The sequence below is a fragment of the Corapipo altera genome, unplaced genomic scaffold (genome assembly GCF_003945725.1).
Source record: "Corapipo altera isolate COAL_440 unplaced genomic scaffold, ASM394572v1 46, whole genome shotgun sequence".
NCBI classification, from domain to species: Eukaryota; Metazoa; Chordata; class Aves; order Passeriformes; family Pipridae; genus Corapipo; species Corapipo altera.
In genome coordinates, this window is record NW_020884883.1 from 12,559,979 (window position 1) to 12,574,073 (window position 14,095).

The following is a 14,095-nucleotide window of genomic DNA, read 5'->3' on the forward strand; positions in this document are numbered from 1 at the left end:
GTTTAACGCTGTAGAGGAACAGAGGAGAGCAACACACAACTTAAACACAAAGTTACATCCAATACTGGTTAGCAGATCCTTTTCTCAGTAGACACTGCCAGTGCATTTTCCCATCAGATGCTGTTGAAATTATTTGATTTGTGAATCTGGGCAGCAGGCTGTGCTCACTTAGGTCACCTAATTGCACCTTCACAAAAATAAGTTCTTCTTTAGTCTCTGTCAGAAGTCAGTCCAGTCACCTGAAGGGAGAAGAGAAGTACACAGAACTCTTACATTACAACAGCAGTATGCCTGGTGTTTCAGTAGTGTAATTTAAGATTGATGCCTACCTATGCTAGTTGTTTTCCTTTCTAAAAAGCACTGCTCCAGATGACACTTGTCCATGCAGATGTGGTTCTGCACTGCGGACTGATGAGACATTTCAGCTTTTAATTCTCTGTACAGCAGAGACTGTCATCTGACACAGCTCATGAGAGCACATGCGATACTGCTGAGCAAAGTGACTTGAGAAGTGACTTTCTTACCAAGTCTGTGTTTCCCAGGATTGCATCTCCTTGGACAAAGAAAGTCTAAAGGCTGTTGCTTAGTGTTGCAGATCACCACACTGCAGTGGAAATACAGCTACAAGACAAGAATATTCAGATCATGTTTAGGGAAGTCTTATTTGACATTCCATGTGTACTGACCCCAAAGGATACAAAGGTTGTGGGAAGGTGGGGGTTTGCCTGTTCTCCCAGGCAACTAACAAAAAGACAAGGGGAAGATGGCCTCAAGTTGTGCCAGGAGTGGTTCAGGTTGGATATTAGGAAAATTTTTTTCACTGAAAGAGTGGTTAAGCATCAGAACAGGCTCCCCAGGGAAGTGGTGGAGTGGCTATACCTGAGCGGGTTCAAAACATGAGTAGATGTGGCACTCCACAATATGGTTTAGTGGGCATGATGGTATTCAGTCAGAGGCTGGACTTGAGGAGTTTAGAGGTCTTTTCCAACCTAAATGATTCTATAATTCTGTTCTATGAACTGAGCACTTAAATGGTTGACCTTTATTCACTCCTCTTAGAATGTTATGCCTTCAAGGAGATGGTCAATAGCCCCAGGCACACCTGGCCACCCAAGGGCTTACATAGCACTGGCTGCAGGCACCACTCCAGGCTCACCTACTGGGACTGCCAACAGCTCATAACAGAACACAGAGACATCTCACCTGCTCTTGTAATAGAGTTGAGTTCTGTACAAAGGTGAACATCCTCACTTCAAATCTCTTTAGGTGTTGAGGAAATTCTACTCTGAGACTATAATTAACTTCATGGAAGACAGTTCTGTAGGAGTCTTTGTTGTTTTCACACCTTTTTGGGAAAGTGAAAGAAAATGTGCTTAATCTAAACCTTCAACTAGATCTTTAAACACAGCAAGGAGGTGAGATACAGGAGACCTTCCTTCTGTTTGCCTTGACCCGTAGGGGAATAGACAGATCCTCCCCAGCTCATGATTCCTGTTTTCGGCCACAGTCAGGGGTATTTCTTGTTCTTTCTTTCCAGCTGAAAGCTGTTAGCTAGAAGCGCATCTGGCCACCTCCATGACCTGCTGCCTCCAGAAGGCACAGCCACTGTGCTGACACCAACACAGGCCCCATGGCCTAGCAGCCACTGCCCAACAGGGCAGAACAATGCATCCAAGCTGACTTCTATCCTCTTCCCCTTTCCTCCCACCTGAAGTACAGGACTTTGTACTGAGCAGTTACCAAACAGAGGAGGGAAGCCCTCCTTACCCATTTATAAGGATGGGCCACTGTGGAAGGCTGTCCTGGTTTTGGGAGTTTGTAGCCCAACAGTCATCCAGGTTGAGGTCCAGTCTTGCACCTTTAGGCTGGAGCAGTTCAACCTCAAAATACAGTGCCTCTCTCAGGTATTTTACCACAGGGTATTCTGATTCCTGGTAGTGTTCTGAATAGGATTTCTCTAAAAGATAGCATTGATAGAGTTCTGTTTTTGCAGAGGAAATATTCAGAAACTTTCTGCTTCACTCTTCATCACCATTTACTCTGGCACAGTAATGTAAAATTTGGGACAACAAATGGAAGTCGAATGACAGAAAAGTAAAATCCAGCAATGAAAGCAAAAATCAACTCTTTTCCTTGGCATTGAGGATCCATAACTGAGGCATTCCTGCTGCAAAAACCCATTAGATTAAGATGCTAATTCAAAACTATCTCGATAAAGGTACCGAGAAGGGAAAAACAGTAAAAATTTCATCAAGGCCACTCCAGTCAGGGCGAACATTTGGTTAAGGTTTCAGTCAGCCCTTTCTGCTATCATGGGTATTATTTTACAGCAGTATTGTACGTAGCTTCTTTCTCTGGTACAGGTTGCAACTACTTTGGTCAGTGCTAAGCCACCTTAGCAACAGTTAGGAAATGATAGGAGAGAGAAGCTGACATCACAGCCACTACACAGAGCTCATATGATGCCCAGACCAAGCAGGAAAAACCATACATGCAACAGTGATGCTAGGTCTGTTCCCCTACAGTTATTTGGCCGTTTATCTGCATTCTGGAATGGAAAACCTCTATTAGAGGCCTTAAAAAGGTTTTCACCTGATCCTTTAAGATATTCAAAATAGTCCTAGGCAACCTGTTCTTGGTGGCCCTGCTTGAGCAGAGTGGATAGATAAGATCACCTTCAGGTCCCTTCCAACTTCAGCCATTCAGTGATTTTATATAGTCTAATTGTAAATGTTACCTTTGAAGAGCTTCAGCGAAAGAGCAAGAGAGCCAAACCCTGGCTTAACATGAGGCAGTGGGTTCTTCTTAGATTCATATTGAACATCAACAGCCTGCTTGACTGCATATGAGCAGACAAATTTCAGCCTGAGAGAAGAGGTTTAACATTAGATTTTTACAACCAAAATAACACATACAACCTTCTTCTAGGGAATGACACCTACCGGTATACTGGTGTATCATTGCCAGGTCTGAAATAGAGTACCTCGTTCTCATATGTCATAGTTGTGCTGTTGAACTGAAAAGATACACATCATTATAAACAGGACAATTCCATTAGAGTTTACTTTGTGTTTGACACAATATCTACATCCCTTCACTTGACTGGGAGATTGCACTGAGCAGAGAACACTTAGAAATGGCCAGACCAGCCAACAGCCTTATGTTTACTGAACTAAAGTTGACCATAGCAGACAGATATGCCATAGTCAAGAAGAAAGATTATTAGCTCGAATATGACATAACACCCCAGAAGGGGAGTGCATAAGGCCTGAGAAAAGGATCAGCTGTTGCTGTTCACTGAATCAGTATATAGAATGAAATGCAACACTGCAGAAACAAGCTGCTTTTATGATGACCTGAATTTGAGTGTGTTCTGATCTTATGTTATTTTGTCTTTTTTATGTATACAGTACATAGGTGTAGCAACAGTGCCCACACTAGTCTTTGTCCACAGTTATTAGCAACACCTAAACAGCTTCTACAAGGCATATGAGTATATCTCAACAGCATAAACCTGCATTCAAGTCCCCTACTAAACAACTCAGGGCATCAAACTGAAGGCTAGTTTCAGAAAGCACCTATGACCTTGAAAAGCTTTCTCTTTTTTCCAAATGAGAACTTCTGCCCAACTGAATTTAGTACTCTTGGAGAGAGAGCATAGATGTACTGCTTAGCAAAAGCTGTGACTGTCTCACAGCTTCTGCTCAACTCTGAACCTATGTCCATTCTATCAATAACCCCATTCCAGTGCAGAATAAACTTCATGTGACTAAACCCTTACCTTTCTAATTGTTCCACAAGTGTTCACATTGAGCTTGAAGGTTGCAGTCTTCTCTGTCACTAGACTGGGTTTGCACTGTCTGTCTTTCAAGACAAGCAGACTAATGTCTAAGTCTGCAATACCTACCATTTTTATTGCAGTAATAGTCACAGTGCCATTGGGCAGGCATTCTGAAAGAGAAATCTACATTTTCACACAAATCAGTACCCAAACTCGTTTTATAGTCTAACAATAAAGAGATTCTTCACAGATTTTCCAGCAAGTTCTTTGGCAGCTCACAAGGACCTCTTACCCTCTTTCAAAAGGGTTTTTCTACCCAATATTCAGGACATCTAATACTGATGAGTAATTTTATGATGACTAATTTATATGCTGATTCTCCCCATGCCCCACCAAACCCCCCATCTCATTCAACTCTCAAAAGAGCCACAAAAACCCTATTAAAAAAAAAGCTTCATGATATTGGAAGTGAGGGGAAGTAAAGTTTCCTGTCTCCTTCCCCTGCTCCCACACCAGGCAGGATAGTCACTACAATCTCTAATTTGACTTGCCTCATCGCATATTAATTGGTAGGAAATCTGACAGCCAGAGTGCCATACAAGCATAAGCCCTAGAAACATTTCAGACTACTTGACTTAGTTTTGCAACTCAAATAACATTAATAGCTAATCCCCAAAATGCTATTACGTATTAGCTCTGAAGGTGAAAATCTGCAGGAAACATAGAAGTCCCTCCTATTAGCCAAGGTGATGCCATCCTTCAAGGTTAAGTAGAGTGAAGCTTTTATTCCAGAAGTATGAAAGCCCTAGAGATGACAATCACAGGTTAAACAAGAGAATAAAGACACACTGTTCAACTAAAGCATGCAAAAACTGAGAGTGCAGGTTATCACAGGGCAAAGGTAATGGTGCTTGAGCAAAGACAAATTCTCAGGCTATATCTTTTCAATCCAGAAGCTCACACAGTGAGCTTTTTCAGTTGTTTTGCAATAGAATGAAATACAAACTCCACTGCATGTACAGCTGTCCTTAAAAGTGCTCAGCCTTAAACTACACGCAGAACATGTTTTTTTTTCTTGCCTATTTCTGTCAGCGTTAACCAAGGGAAATTACAGTGTTCTTCCAAGGGCAGAAAATAATTCTCCATTATTCCTTTGAAGTTTATCTCAAAGGGAAGTTTTATTTCACCTTCAAGGACATACTGTATCATGTTGATATCCCACAGCTAGAGCATGCCTTTTAATTGCCACATGCTGGAACCCTTACCTCATAGTTCACATGGGGAGAAAGGAAAGGGACAGAGACTGCCAAATGAGTGCCATTGTCCCTCAGACTGTAGTTGTACTTCTGTGCTGCCTCTGGGGTCAGGTGCCAGTCTGAGATGAAGGGTAGCCAGTTTTGGTCCACATTCCCACGAGTGATAACAAGATGAAGGTTCCTCCCATCACAAAATCCTCTCACACTGGGTAGTACTGTAAGAGGGCCAAGAGTCAGCCAGCATGCTAGCTGTGATCACTTTATCACAGCTATTTGGGACTGACAAGTGAAAGTAGCCCAGTTAACAGCAGAGTTCATAGCCAGGTTGGTACACTTTTGTCCAAGTTCCACTAAGTTTACCTGCATCTCTCACAGCTGACACTGTTATGACTGGGACAGTGAAGGTCTCCCTTGATGGACGGGTAATGAATGCAAGTGTGACATTCAGGGTGTATGCTCTCATGTTGTCTCTCACGTACTAGAAAAATCATATTTAGACATGAAAAATCACCAAGTGATATCATCATCTCTATACCATGATATGGCACAGTGTCTTAATACATACCTCTTTCTTAATGCTTGGTGCATCAAGTGGGACTTGTATTACATATGCTTTGCTTCCATTAGAATATCTGGTCCTGTATATTATATATCCATGCTGAACAGCTTGAGGTACAGCAACAGTTACTCCCTCAGTGGTTAAGTTCATAAGCTCCACATCTGGGAGGAATGTTCCCACTGTCACATTCATTAACCTTGTACTCAGATTCAAATCTGAAAAGGAAAATAACATTAAGCTCTTAAGAGTACCAAAACCTTAAGTAAATTCAATGTTTAGCTACTTACTGTTGGTTATAGCAAGTTCTACTTGTTCAAACGGTGTTTCTATTTCCTTGATGATAGTATGTTTAGTTAGTCCCCATTTGTTGTCTTCCCACTGGTGTTCCAAGAACAGGCTGATGGTGTATTTTACCCCAAGCTGTCCACTGCTCACAGAAGTCTAGAATTTCAAACCAGCACCCTTTAGTATAGCATGATTTTATAAAGTTATATTGGAGCATCTCAAGGTCAGCTAAAGGCATAGCTCCAAGCAATTGCTCTTCTCTGCTCAGGAATCATGAACTCTTGTATCCCTGTGAGTTTAGATTATCTCAGAATATTCAGAAGATTTCCATTGGAAAATTGCCTCCCACTCCCAAGTTTCAAAGCAGCAGGGGACTATTTCACAGTGAAAGGGCTTCTCCTGCAACTTCCTTGGAACTTCATTTGTTACGTTTGCCCAGAACTCAGTTCACTCCAAACAACTAGATTTAGATGTATAGTCTCAGCCCATCCTAATATCACACGGTCTGTTGGACAAATGGGTTGTTCCCATTCTCTTAAGTGGTCTGTGTAAAATACAACAGAACCCACTGTATGCTTTACAGTCCAGTTACTGTCTCCAAGGAGTAGGACATCAGGACTAGTAGGTGAAAGCTCTGTGTTAGCCCGAGGAAAGAGACAAATCAATAGTTCTGTGTAGGATTGTGTCCATCTGTGTTTGCAAGAAAAGAAATTCTTCATAAAGTGGTGCTTACAAAAGCTATCTTTGGTCAGGGCTTCTGGAGTTTTTAATAAACACTTTGTTCTCCCTCATGCCCTTCATTTGAAAGGAACAAGATGAAGAATTATTCCTCCTCAAAAAACAAACAAACTCAGAAACAACAACAAACGCCCCAAAAGCCAGAATATTGCTTGCCCAGTACCTAATGTAAGTCACTAACCTTATAATAGCCCCCTTCTGCACCTACTGGAATCTTCATCATAATTGCATTTAAGTCATTCGATAACACATATTTCCTGGAAGCCATTTCTTTAGCAGAGAGTTTGTGTAGATCCACACCAGCTTCCACAAGCACATCCTTAAAGCTAGTTGCTCCAGCAGAGAGTGGTGGAAAATACTTTGGAACAGTCCAGATGATTGTTTTGTTAGTGTAGTCCCCACCACCTTAGGGACAAGATATGAAAGCTGTCAGCTCATTACTCTAGTTTTAAGCCTTTCCCTACACATTTCAGCCCTGGAGAAGGGTACCACATTTCTTACCTACAGGACATGCCACAGTAGTGTCCACCATCAGGATCATCCATTTATGTTTATAAAATGTACTGGATCTCACCACAGAAAAGTTAATTCCCTGATCCTGTAGGAAGAGATCTGGTTGGACCTGTACAGCCTGGAAGCTTGCTGGGCCAGAAGAAGCATACCAACCTCAACCAGCTGAACTTGTGCAGCAGTGTGTGGTATTCTCAGCACAACCCTGGTGTCTGTGGTGTTGAGTCCATAACCTGCACTCCAAGCATCGCTCACAAGCAGAGCCTTTTTTTCTTCTGGCTGATGAAATACTATTTGCCATATCGAGGCTTCTTCTGCTTTTGCCTACCACAGAAATTCATCAATAGTTTAAACATGATGTTCAAAGCAACAGATTTACTATATCGAATTATTTATTATACTGAACTGCCCAGCAATTTTGTTGCCTTTAAATACTCCTAGTGGGATACCCCTCCAGCTTTACCCCCCCACACACATACCAAAGACTTTCCATGTGAAGAGCAACAGATTAATTGCACTGCAGCATTGCAAATACAGGGTCCAAGAAGAAAAAGCCTCTCCACAGTTCTCTTCTGGGCCATGGGGTATTAAAGACAGTTTTTGTTGCACAGTCTCTTACCCAGGGAAGACTTGATTTCTTCCTTGGAGACATAGTCTACAGCTGCCTATATTTCTAACCTATACAAATATACTAAAACCACTTGGTACAGAAGTTTTCCTCTTCCTATTTAAGTACTTTTTGAAAGGACATTTTGTATCGTGTGGTTATAAAATAGAGGAATGGTTGTGCCAGAGGTAGCACTAGCTTTCACTAGGAAGAAAACCTGTAGTTTTACTTCTGGAAAGAAAAGACTCCAGTCCTCAGGTGCATCTTGAATGAAGTCTTTTATAGGCTGTGGAACCTCCTTCCTGACAGAAACCTGAAGGAAAAAAGCATCTGTAAGGGGTTTGCTGATAGCATTTGTTTCCTTGTCTTTACATCCTACAAGTTTTTTTCAATAGAAACCACCACTTCTTAGATGGAGATGTCTGCTTGATTTCAGTTTCTTTTTATTTTCTGCCTGTATTCTAATTTCTATTAGTTAAGACCAGGAGTTTCTTCTTGACTCCCATGTCCTCTTCCAAGAGGAGCCTATTTCCACTTCTGCATTCCTCTTCAGCAAATTCAGCAGGTAAATTTCCTTCAGAAAGTATACATGGAGTTGAGGCAATATTTAGTGAGTTCAATCCATTAGCTTAACTGTTTACATACCATTTCACGACTTTATTAGCTATTAAGGCTCACAAGTAGTCTATACAAGCATAATATAAATGCATTACTAAACTCAAGCAGCATGCTGTGCATTCGCTAGTGATCTGTTCATGGTGGAGCAGTCTGAAGCTGATTAGATGCTAGGAATATGTATTGGAAAGAAAATCTATGAGAGCATCTTACAGTACTTACCTCTTTACTTTTAGTACTTTCTCATAAGTACTTACCTCCATGTAGTTACGTTCACATACTAACTCTCTCAAACTCCATGGACCATAATGGCAACTTGCATGTTTCAGATGAGATGTAGCATTTTTCATATCAGGAGTATGAGATGCTTTGATTTGTATAGTTACTGTAAATACATCTTTCTGCATGGACAAGGGGAAGATTTGCTCATTACTCTGATTTTTTCCTAGTTAGGTACTGCCTACCCTCATGACCTAAAAGTAAATTATAAAACTCACCCACCAGCCTCAGTAGAAAAGCACGACTCCATAGCGAAGCATTATCACTTTCAACTTAACTCCATAAGATATATGCATATAGCTGTACAGCTACACAGTAACAAAAATACTTTGGGCAGCACCTTTGTCCTTTTGCGAGGCCCAGAATTGGACAACAAAACTCCAAACAAACAAACCAACAAAGAAATCAAACCAAACCCTGAACAACAACAACAAAAAAAATCAACCAAACCTAGACTATAGTTGATTTTATGACATAGTAGCAATGAGCCAGCAAAACAAAACAGCCTGAGTTTTTACCCTGAGCTGTCTCAGACACTAAACAATATTAGGGCAGAGTGCAACACAGCTGCCAGACAGAACTCCCTATTCCAAAAGAAAACAGTTCCCCTTCAAGGGCACGTGATATACTCCATGTGTTCATCTGTAGGCCATCCAAAAGTCAGTACTACGGAATATACTTATATCTCTGGATAAATTTGAAGAGAATTCAATAATTTTCTGCTAATAGATGTTCAGGACATTATGACACTTCGATTAATGCCTATCAATAATTTTGTCATCTTTCACATAAAGGTCATATACAACAGCACTATGGTCCAAGTGTTTATAACAGACTTACCTCTAAGTGAGAATGGCAGCTTGCTGCAGAAGCACGAAACTCAATGCTACTCCAATTGCTGTAAGTTACTGTATAGCCACACCGTGCTGCCATGGCCTCATCCAGCTCCCAGGCTATGCCAGACTGATCTACGGGCAATTAGTGAAGAGCTGTATTAACATGTATAACTTTTGCTCTGCAAACTCCTCAAGCAACCTGCCCTTGCCCCAGAGTTCAGCTGAACCTGCTCTCATACAGCCCAGCTGCATATCCTGGGCTCAGAGAAATGCAAAGAGAGCTGAGACAAAGTCTATAGAAAGAAAGGTAAAATTATAGACATGCTAGGACAGGGAGCACTTGAAGCTCAAGGACTGAAGATGGAAAAAACCCAAATGAACCGAAACCACCAACATGAAAAGATTAAATCCTAAAGGGGCAAACCCCACAGTAATCTCAGAACAGTCAGTTAGGTCATCAGTGTCAAAGCTGTCAGGATTGACAGATGACAACCTAGCAACACCAGGAGGTGACCTGTGGCTGGCACAGGCCCATGTTTTTCTGCCTGCCTGGCCAGTAGAGTTTTCAGGAGACAATCTACCAGGATGATGAACAGCTTGGATTTTTTTAGTCTACCAAATTGTCTTCGTGATTTTGAGCTTTTTATCGTTTTGTGTTTTACTTGTTTTGGGATTTTTTTCTTCCAAAAATAATTGCTTTATGCTTTTAAGATGTATATAATTGCAGCTGCAGTGTCTTTGTATATGAATGAAGGTGCCTGAACAAAGAAAATATTTCAAACGTTTTTCGACAAAAGTTAACATTCTAGAAAACTGGATGTTATGGATTATACATAGCTAGGCAGATAATTAGTATGAAGAACTAGTTCAAGGCCACATTTACATTTTATACATATATCTTAGAGCAGGTGTTTATAGCCTAAAAGCTGTCTCATTGTGCCCTTTCAGGGCATTCTATGGCACTTTTCACTCAAATGCATCACTTGCTGACTACTAAGCCCATAGCTAGAGGGCCCAGCTAATTTTTCTTAAATTTCATTAAGTATTTATTTGGCTCCACCAAGCTGTAAGCCAAGAAGGTGAAAAGCCACTAATGCAAAAGTCAGTAATGTAGTGCCAGCTTCAAGTAGTGAATTTTCAGAATAGTATGTGCTGTTATTGGAGAACTTCAGGAAGGAAATACACTGGCATTGGTATGCCTAGAAACTACTGTGCACATTTTAATTTGAGTTCAAAGGTAACAATACCAAGTCTACTCATGGCTAAGTTATCACAGAACAAGTCTACAGGATAGGTTATACAGAAATCAAGGTATCCTTTGGCTTTACTTAAAATAAAGTCCAACCTACTAAGTCCTATGATAATCCAGGGGATTCTAGTATAGAAGGACCTCAGAGAAATTTAAACATTTCACCATGTGTAATTCCCTCTCCAAGTTCTTCTATATCAACTTACCAACAACAGAAAAAGATAAGTATTTGTCCTCAAAGTATTCTGCGCTCAGTGTTATCCGCAGAAGGTTCCCCAAGCACTCCAATCTCATGGGTCCTGCATTCAATGCATAGAAAGGTTGGTATGTAGGGGATTGAAAATACGATACAAACAAATCTACTGCTTCCCAGATTACTCTATAAAGTCAGTGTTGTTACAGTCATACACCAGCATCTCTGATCAGGAAGTGATAGAGATTGTGTTTATACTGGCAATAATTCCAGGAGAAAAGTTAGCCCCAGAATTAGTATCCTAGTAGTAACTGTGCCTGATCATCTACCAATGCTACCTGCAACAGTCAGTCAGTCATGGAAACAGGATTTTGGAACAGGGTCAAAAAGGTACTAGATTGGCTACCCCAGTCTGAACACCTTAAATTAAATAAAACAGAATATGAAAGTCCCACACACTCCTGAAAAGAAAAAAAAAACCCAACCCCCAAACCAAAAAATCCCAATAAAAAAAAAAAAGAAAAAACCACAAAACCACAAACAAATCACTAAACAACAACAACAACATCAACAAAAACCCCTCCACCTCTACACATCTAGTCACAAAAGGAGTCACAAGTCAGTCTGCATAGGAAGCAGCCACATCAGCTGTCCATTAGCCTACTCTGGACACTTGCCCAAGTACCAGTACCAGAAGCCAGCTCCTCATACTGGGAAAAGACCACACAGGAGCAAAGAAGGTGGCTTAAGAAGCTCCAGTCCCAAGTCACGACCACAGCACAAACCAGGCTACAGCTCTCAAACCTCTTAGAGGTAGGAAGCAAGTATTCAGTACTCATTACTGGAATCAGGAAGGTAGAAGCATTTGCTTAATATGGCAATATATAAACCTAAAGAGTGTCCACAAGTAGAATCCTGCATGTTTGGAACTTCCCAGGGAAACACGCAAGTAAAGCTGCCACAAGAGCTTCAGACTCTTCAGAAACACACACATAAACACATATATCACCTATGCAAAAGCCTGGAAACTGATGTGAAATCAGTTTATAGCAGCATTACCCAGTCTGTCTTGGGTCCATACTTCAGAGATGAATATACCTATTAGTAGCAATCTGTAAAAGAAGACAGGGATTAGCAGCAGCTTCAGCTGTGACAACAGCTTGCTTAGAAAGATCTAGTCTGAATCTTATCCTAGTATGACATTTAGAGCAACAGCTTTAGACTCAGAAATCAGAAAAAGGGATTTTCATAGCCACATCTAGAAAAGGTAAGATCATTTATGTTTAACAGCCATAGAGTTCTCACCTCTGCACCAGCCTCAGCTTCATTGCGCATTTGCTCAGCATCTACTTGTGGGTTTTTTTCCTTTATAGTCCCAAACAAAAATCACCTTTGTGATTTGAAACTTTGCATAGAAATCAAAACCCCTCCAACTTCTCAGTCTTGGTTTGAATAAAAAGGCTGCCACCTTTATACTCACGAAACTCCTTCTCAGCTGTTTGCCCTCCTAATTATGAATCTCTAATTCACATCACCTGATTATTGGTCTTACTGATTAAATCTGCTCCTATTTTGGTCCCTAGGTCTCCCTATTTTTATGGTTGCCAGTTCCTAACTATCAGGTTTTTAGGGAATAGGATAATTGGTGTTGTTGTGGTAAATCATGAGGTAATCCACTGTTTTGGAGTTACTGTGCTACATCCTGTGTGGTGGGTTGACCCTGGCTGGGTGGCAGGTGTTCACTAAAGCCTCTCTGTCACTGCCCTTCTGAGCTGGACAGTGGAGGAAAAATATGAGGCAAGGCTCATGGGTTGAGATAAGGACAGAGAGAGATCACTCACCAACGACTGCTGTGAGCAAAACAGACTTGACTTGGGGAAATTAGCTTAATTTATTGCCAATCAAATCAATGTAGGATAATGAAACATAAAAACTAGATCTTAAAATCACCTTCCCCTCATCTATCCCTTCTTCCTGGACTCAACTTCACTCCCAGTTTCTCTCTCTCCTCCCCATCAGCAGCACAGGGATACAGAGAATGAGAGCTATGGTTGATTCATCAGATGTTGTCTCTCTGCTCCTTCTTCTTCAGGGGAGGACTCCTCACACTCTTCCCCTGCTCCAGTGTGGGGTCTCTTCCGTAGGAGACAGTCCTCCATGAACTTCCCCAACATGAGTCCTTCTCATGGACTGCAATTCTTCACAAACTGCTCCAACGTGGATCTCTTTCCACAGGATGCAGTCTTTCAGGCACAGACTGCTCCAGCATGGGATGCCTGCAGGGTCACAAGTTCTACCAGCAACCCTTCTCCAGCAAGGGCTCCTCTCTCCATGGTCCACAGTTCCTGCCAGGAGCCTACTCCAGTGTGGGCTTCCTATGAGGTCACTACCTTCTTTGGGCATGATCTTGCCCCAGGCTGCAGGTGGATCTTTGTGACCCCCTTGACCTCCATGAGCTGCAGGGGCACAGCTGCCTCACCAAGATCTGTACCATGGGCTCCAGGGGAATCTCTGCTCTGGTGCCTGGGGCACCTCCTACCTCTCCTTCTGCACTGACCTTGGGGTCTGCAGGGTTGTTGATCTCACATATTCTCACTCCTCTCTTGTGGCTGCACTTGCATAGGGGTTTTTCCCCCTTCTTAACTTTGTTATCCCAGAGGCACCACCATCGCTGACAGGCTTGGCCTTGGTCAGTGGTGGGTCCATCCTGGCTGGCATTGGCTCTGCCGGACATGGGGGAAGCCAAGCTTCTGGCAACTTCTCACAGAAGCCACCAGAGGGGCTGTAGCTCCTCTGCTATGAAAGCCTTGCCACTCAAACCCAATACACTCTGTCTCCTCTGTGGAGGATTTTGCATAGCCTTCCCTGGACAGCTGAAGTCTACCAGAGGCAAATGTATAAAATGCAGTTTTAAGGCAATTGGATTAACAAAATAGGGAAGGAACTGTTAACCTTTAAAGTAAGATGTCTAAACTAACAGTAAAAGGGAACACAGTTGGAGATTCATGGGTGTCACAAACTAAATGAAGAACTCTCTTATTAGGTGATCTGTGGGACACCTAGAGCAGAAATCCTCCTCAAATTTGGAGGAAATTAACCCAAGAACTGCAGAGAAGTGAATCTGACCACAAGCAGATCTGAGAAAAAGACCCTGCCTTTGCCACACGCTGAAGGTAGAGAAGTTATA

The 14,095-nt window shown here is 41.8% G+C and overlaps 1 protein-coding gene across 1 annotated transcript; it reads right to left on the minus strand.

The window, feature by feature from the left end:
- Nucleotides 1–219: 219 nt before the first annotated feature.
- LOC113946061 lies at nt 220–11,009 on the minus strand. Its single transcript, XM_027640928.1, has 19 exons — nt 10,922–11,009; nt 9,471–9,598; nt 8,609–8,752; nt 7,966–8,049; nt 7,286–7,453; nt 7,121–7,217; nt 6,801–7,024; nt 5,884–6,037; nt 5,603–5,811; nt 5,398–5,515; nt 5,047–5,252; nt 4,469–4,586; nt 3,782–3,951; nt 2,943–3,016; nt 2,738–2,865; nt 1,768–1,957; nt 1,204–1,345; nt 525–621; nt 220–239 (listed from the first exon to the last, which is right to left on the minus strand). The coding sequence occupies exons 1-19, from the start codon at nt 11,007–11,009 to the stop codon at nt 220–222; spliced, it is 2,559 nt and encodes an 852-aa protein (XP_027496729.1).
- Between the last annotated feature and the right edge of the window lie 3,086 nt (nt 11,010–14,095).

What these genes read in the sequence shown, in the direction of transcription:
- LOC113946061 (XM_027640928.1), bottom strand. Translation starts at nt 11,009, where the DNA reads ATGAGATTGGAGTGCTTGGGGAACCTTCTGCGGATAACACTGAGCGCA. An exon ending in CAGAAGGGGGCTATTATAAG is followed by an intron (nt 6,038 to 6,800) that starts GTTAGTGACTTA and finishes TTGAAATTCTAG; the next exon opens with ACTTCTGTGAGCAGTGGACA. An exon ending in TTCGCTGAAGCTCTTCAAAG is followed by an intron (nt 1,958 to 2,737) that starts GTAACATTTACA and finishes GCTATCTTTTAG; the next exon opens with AGAAATCCTATTCAGAACAC.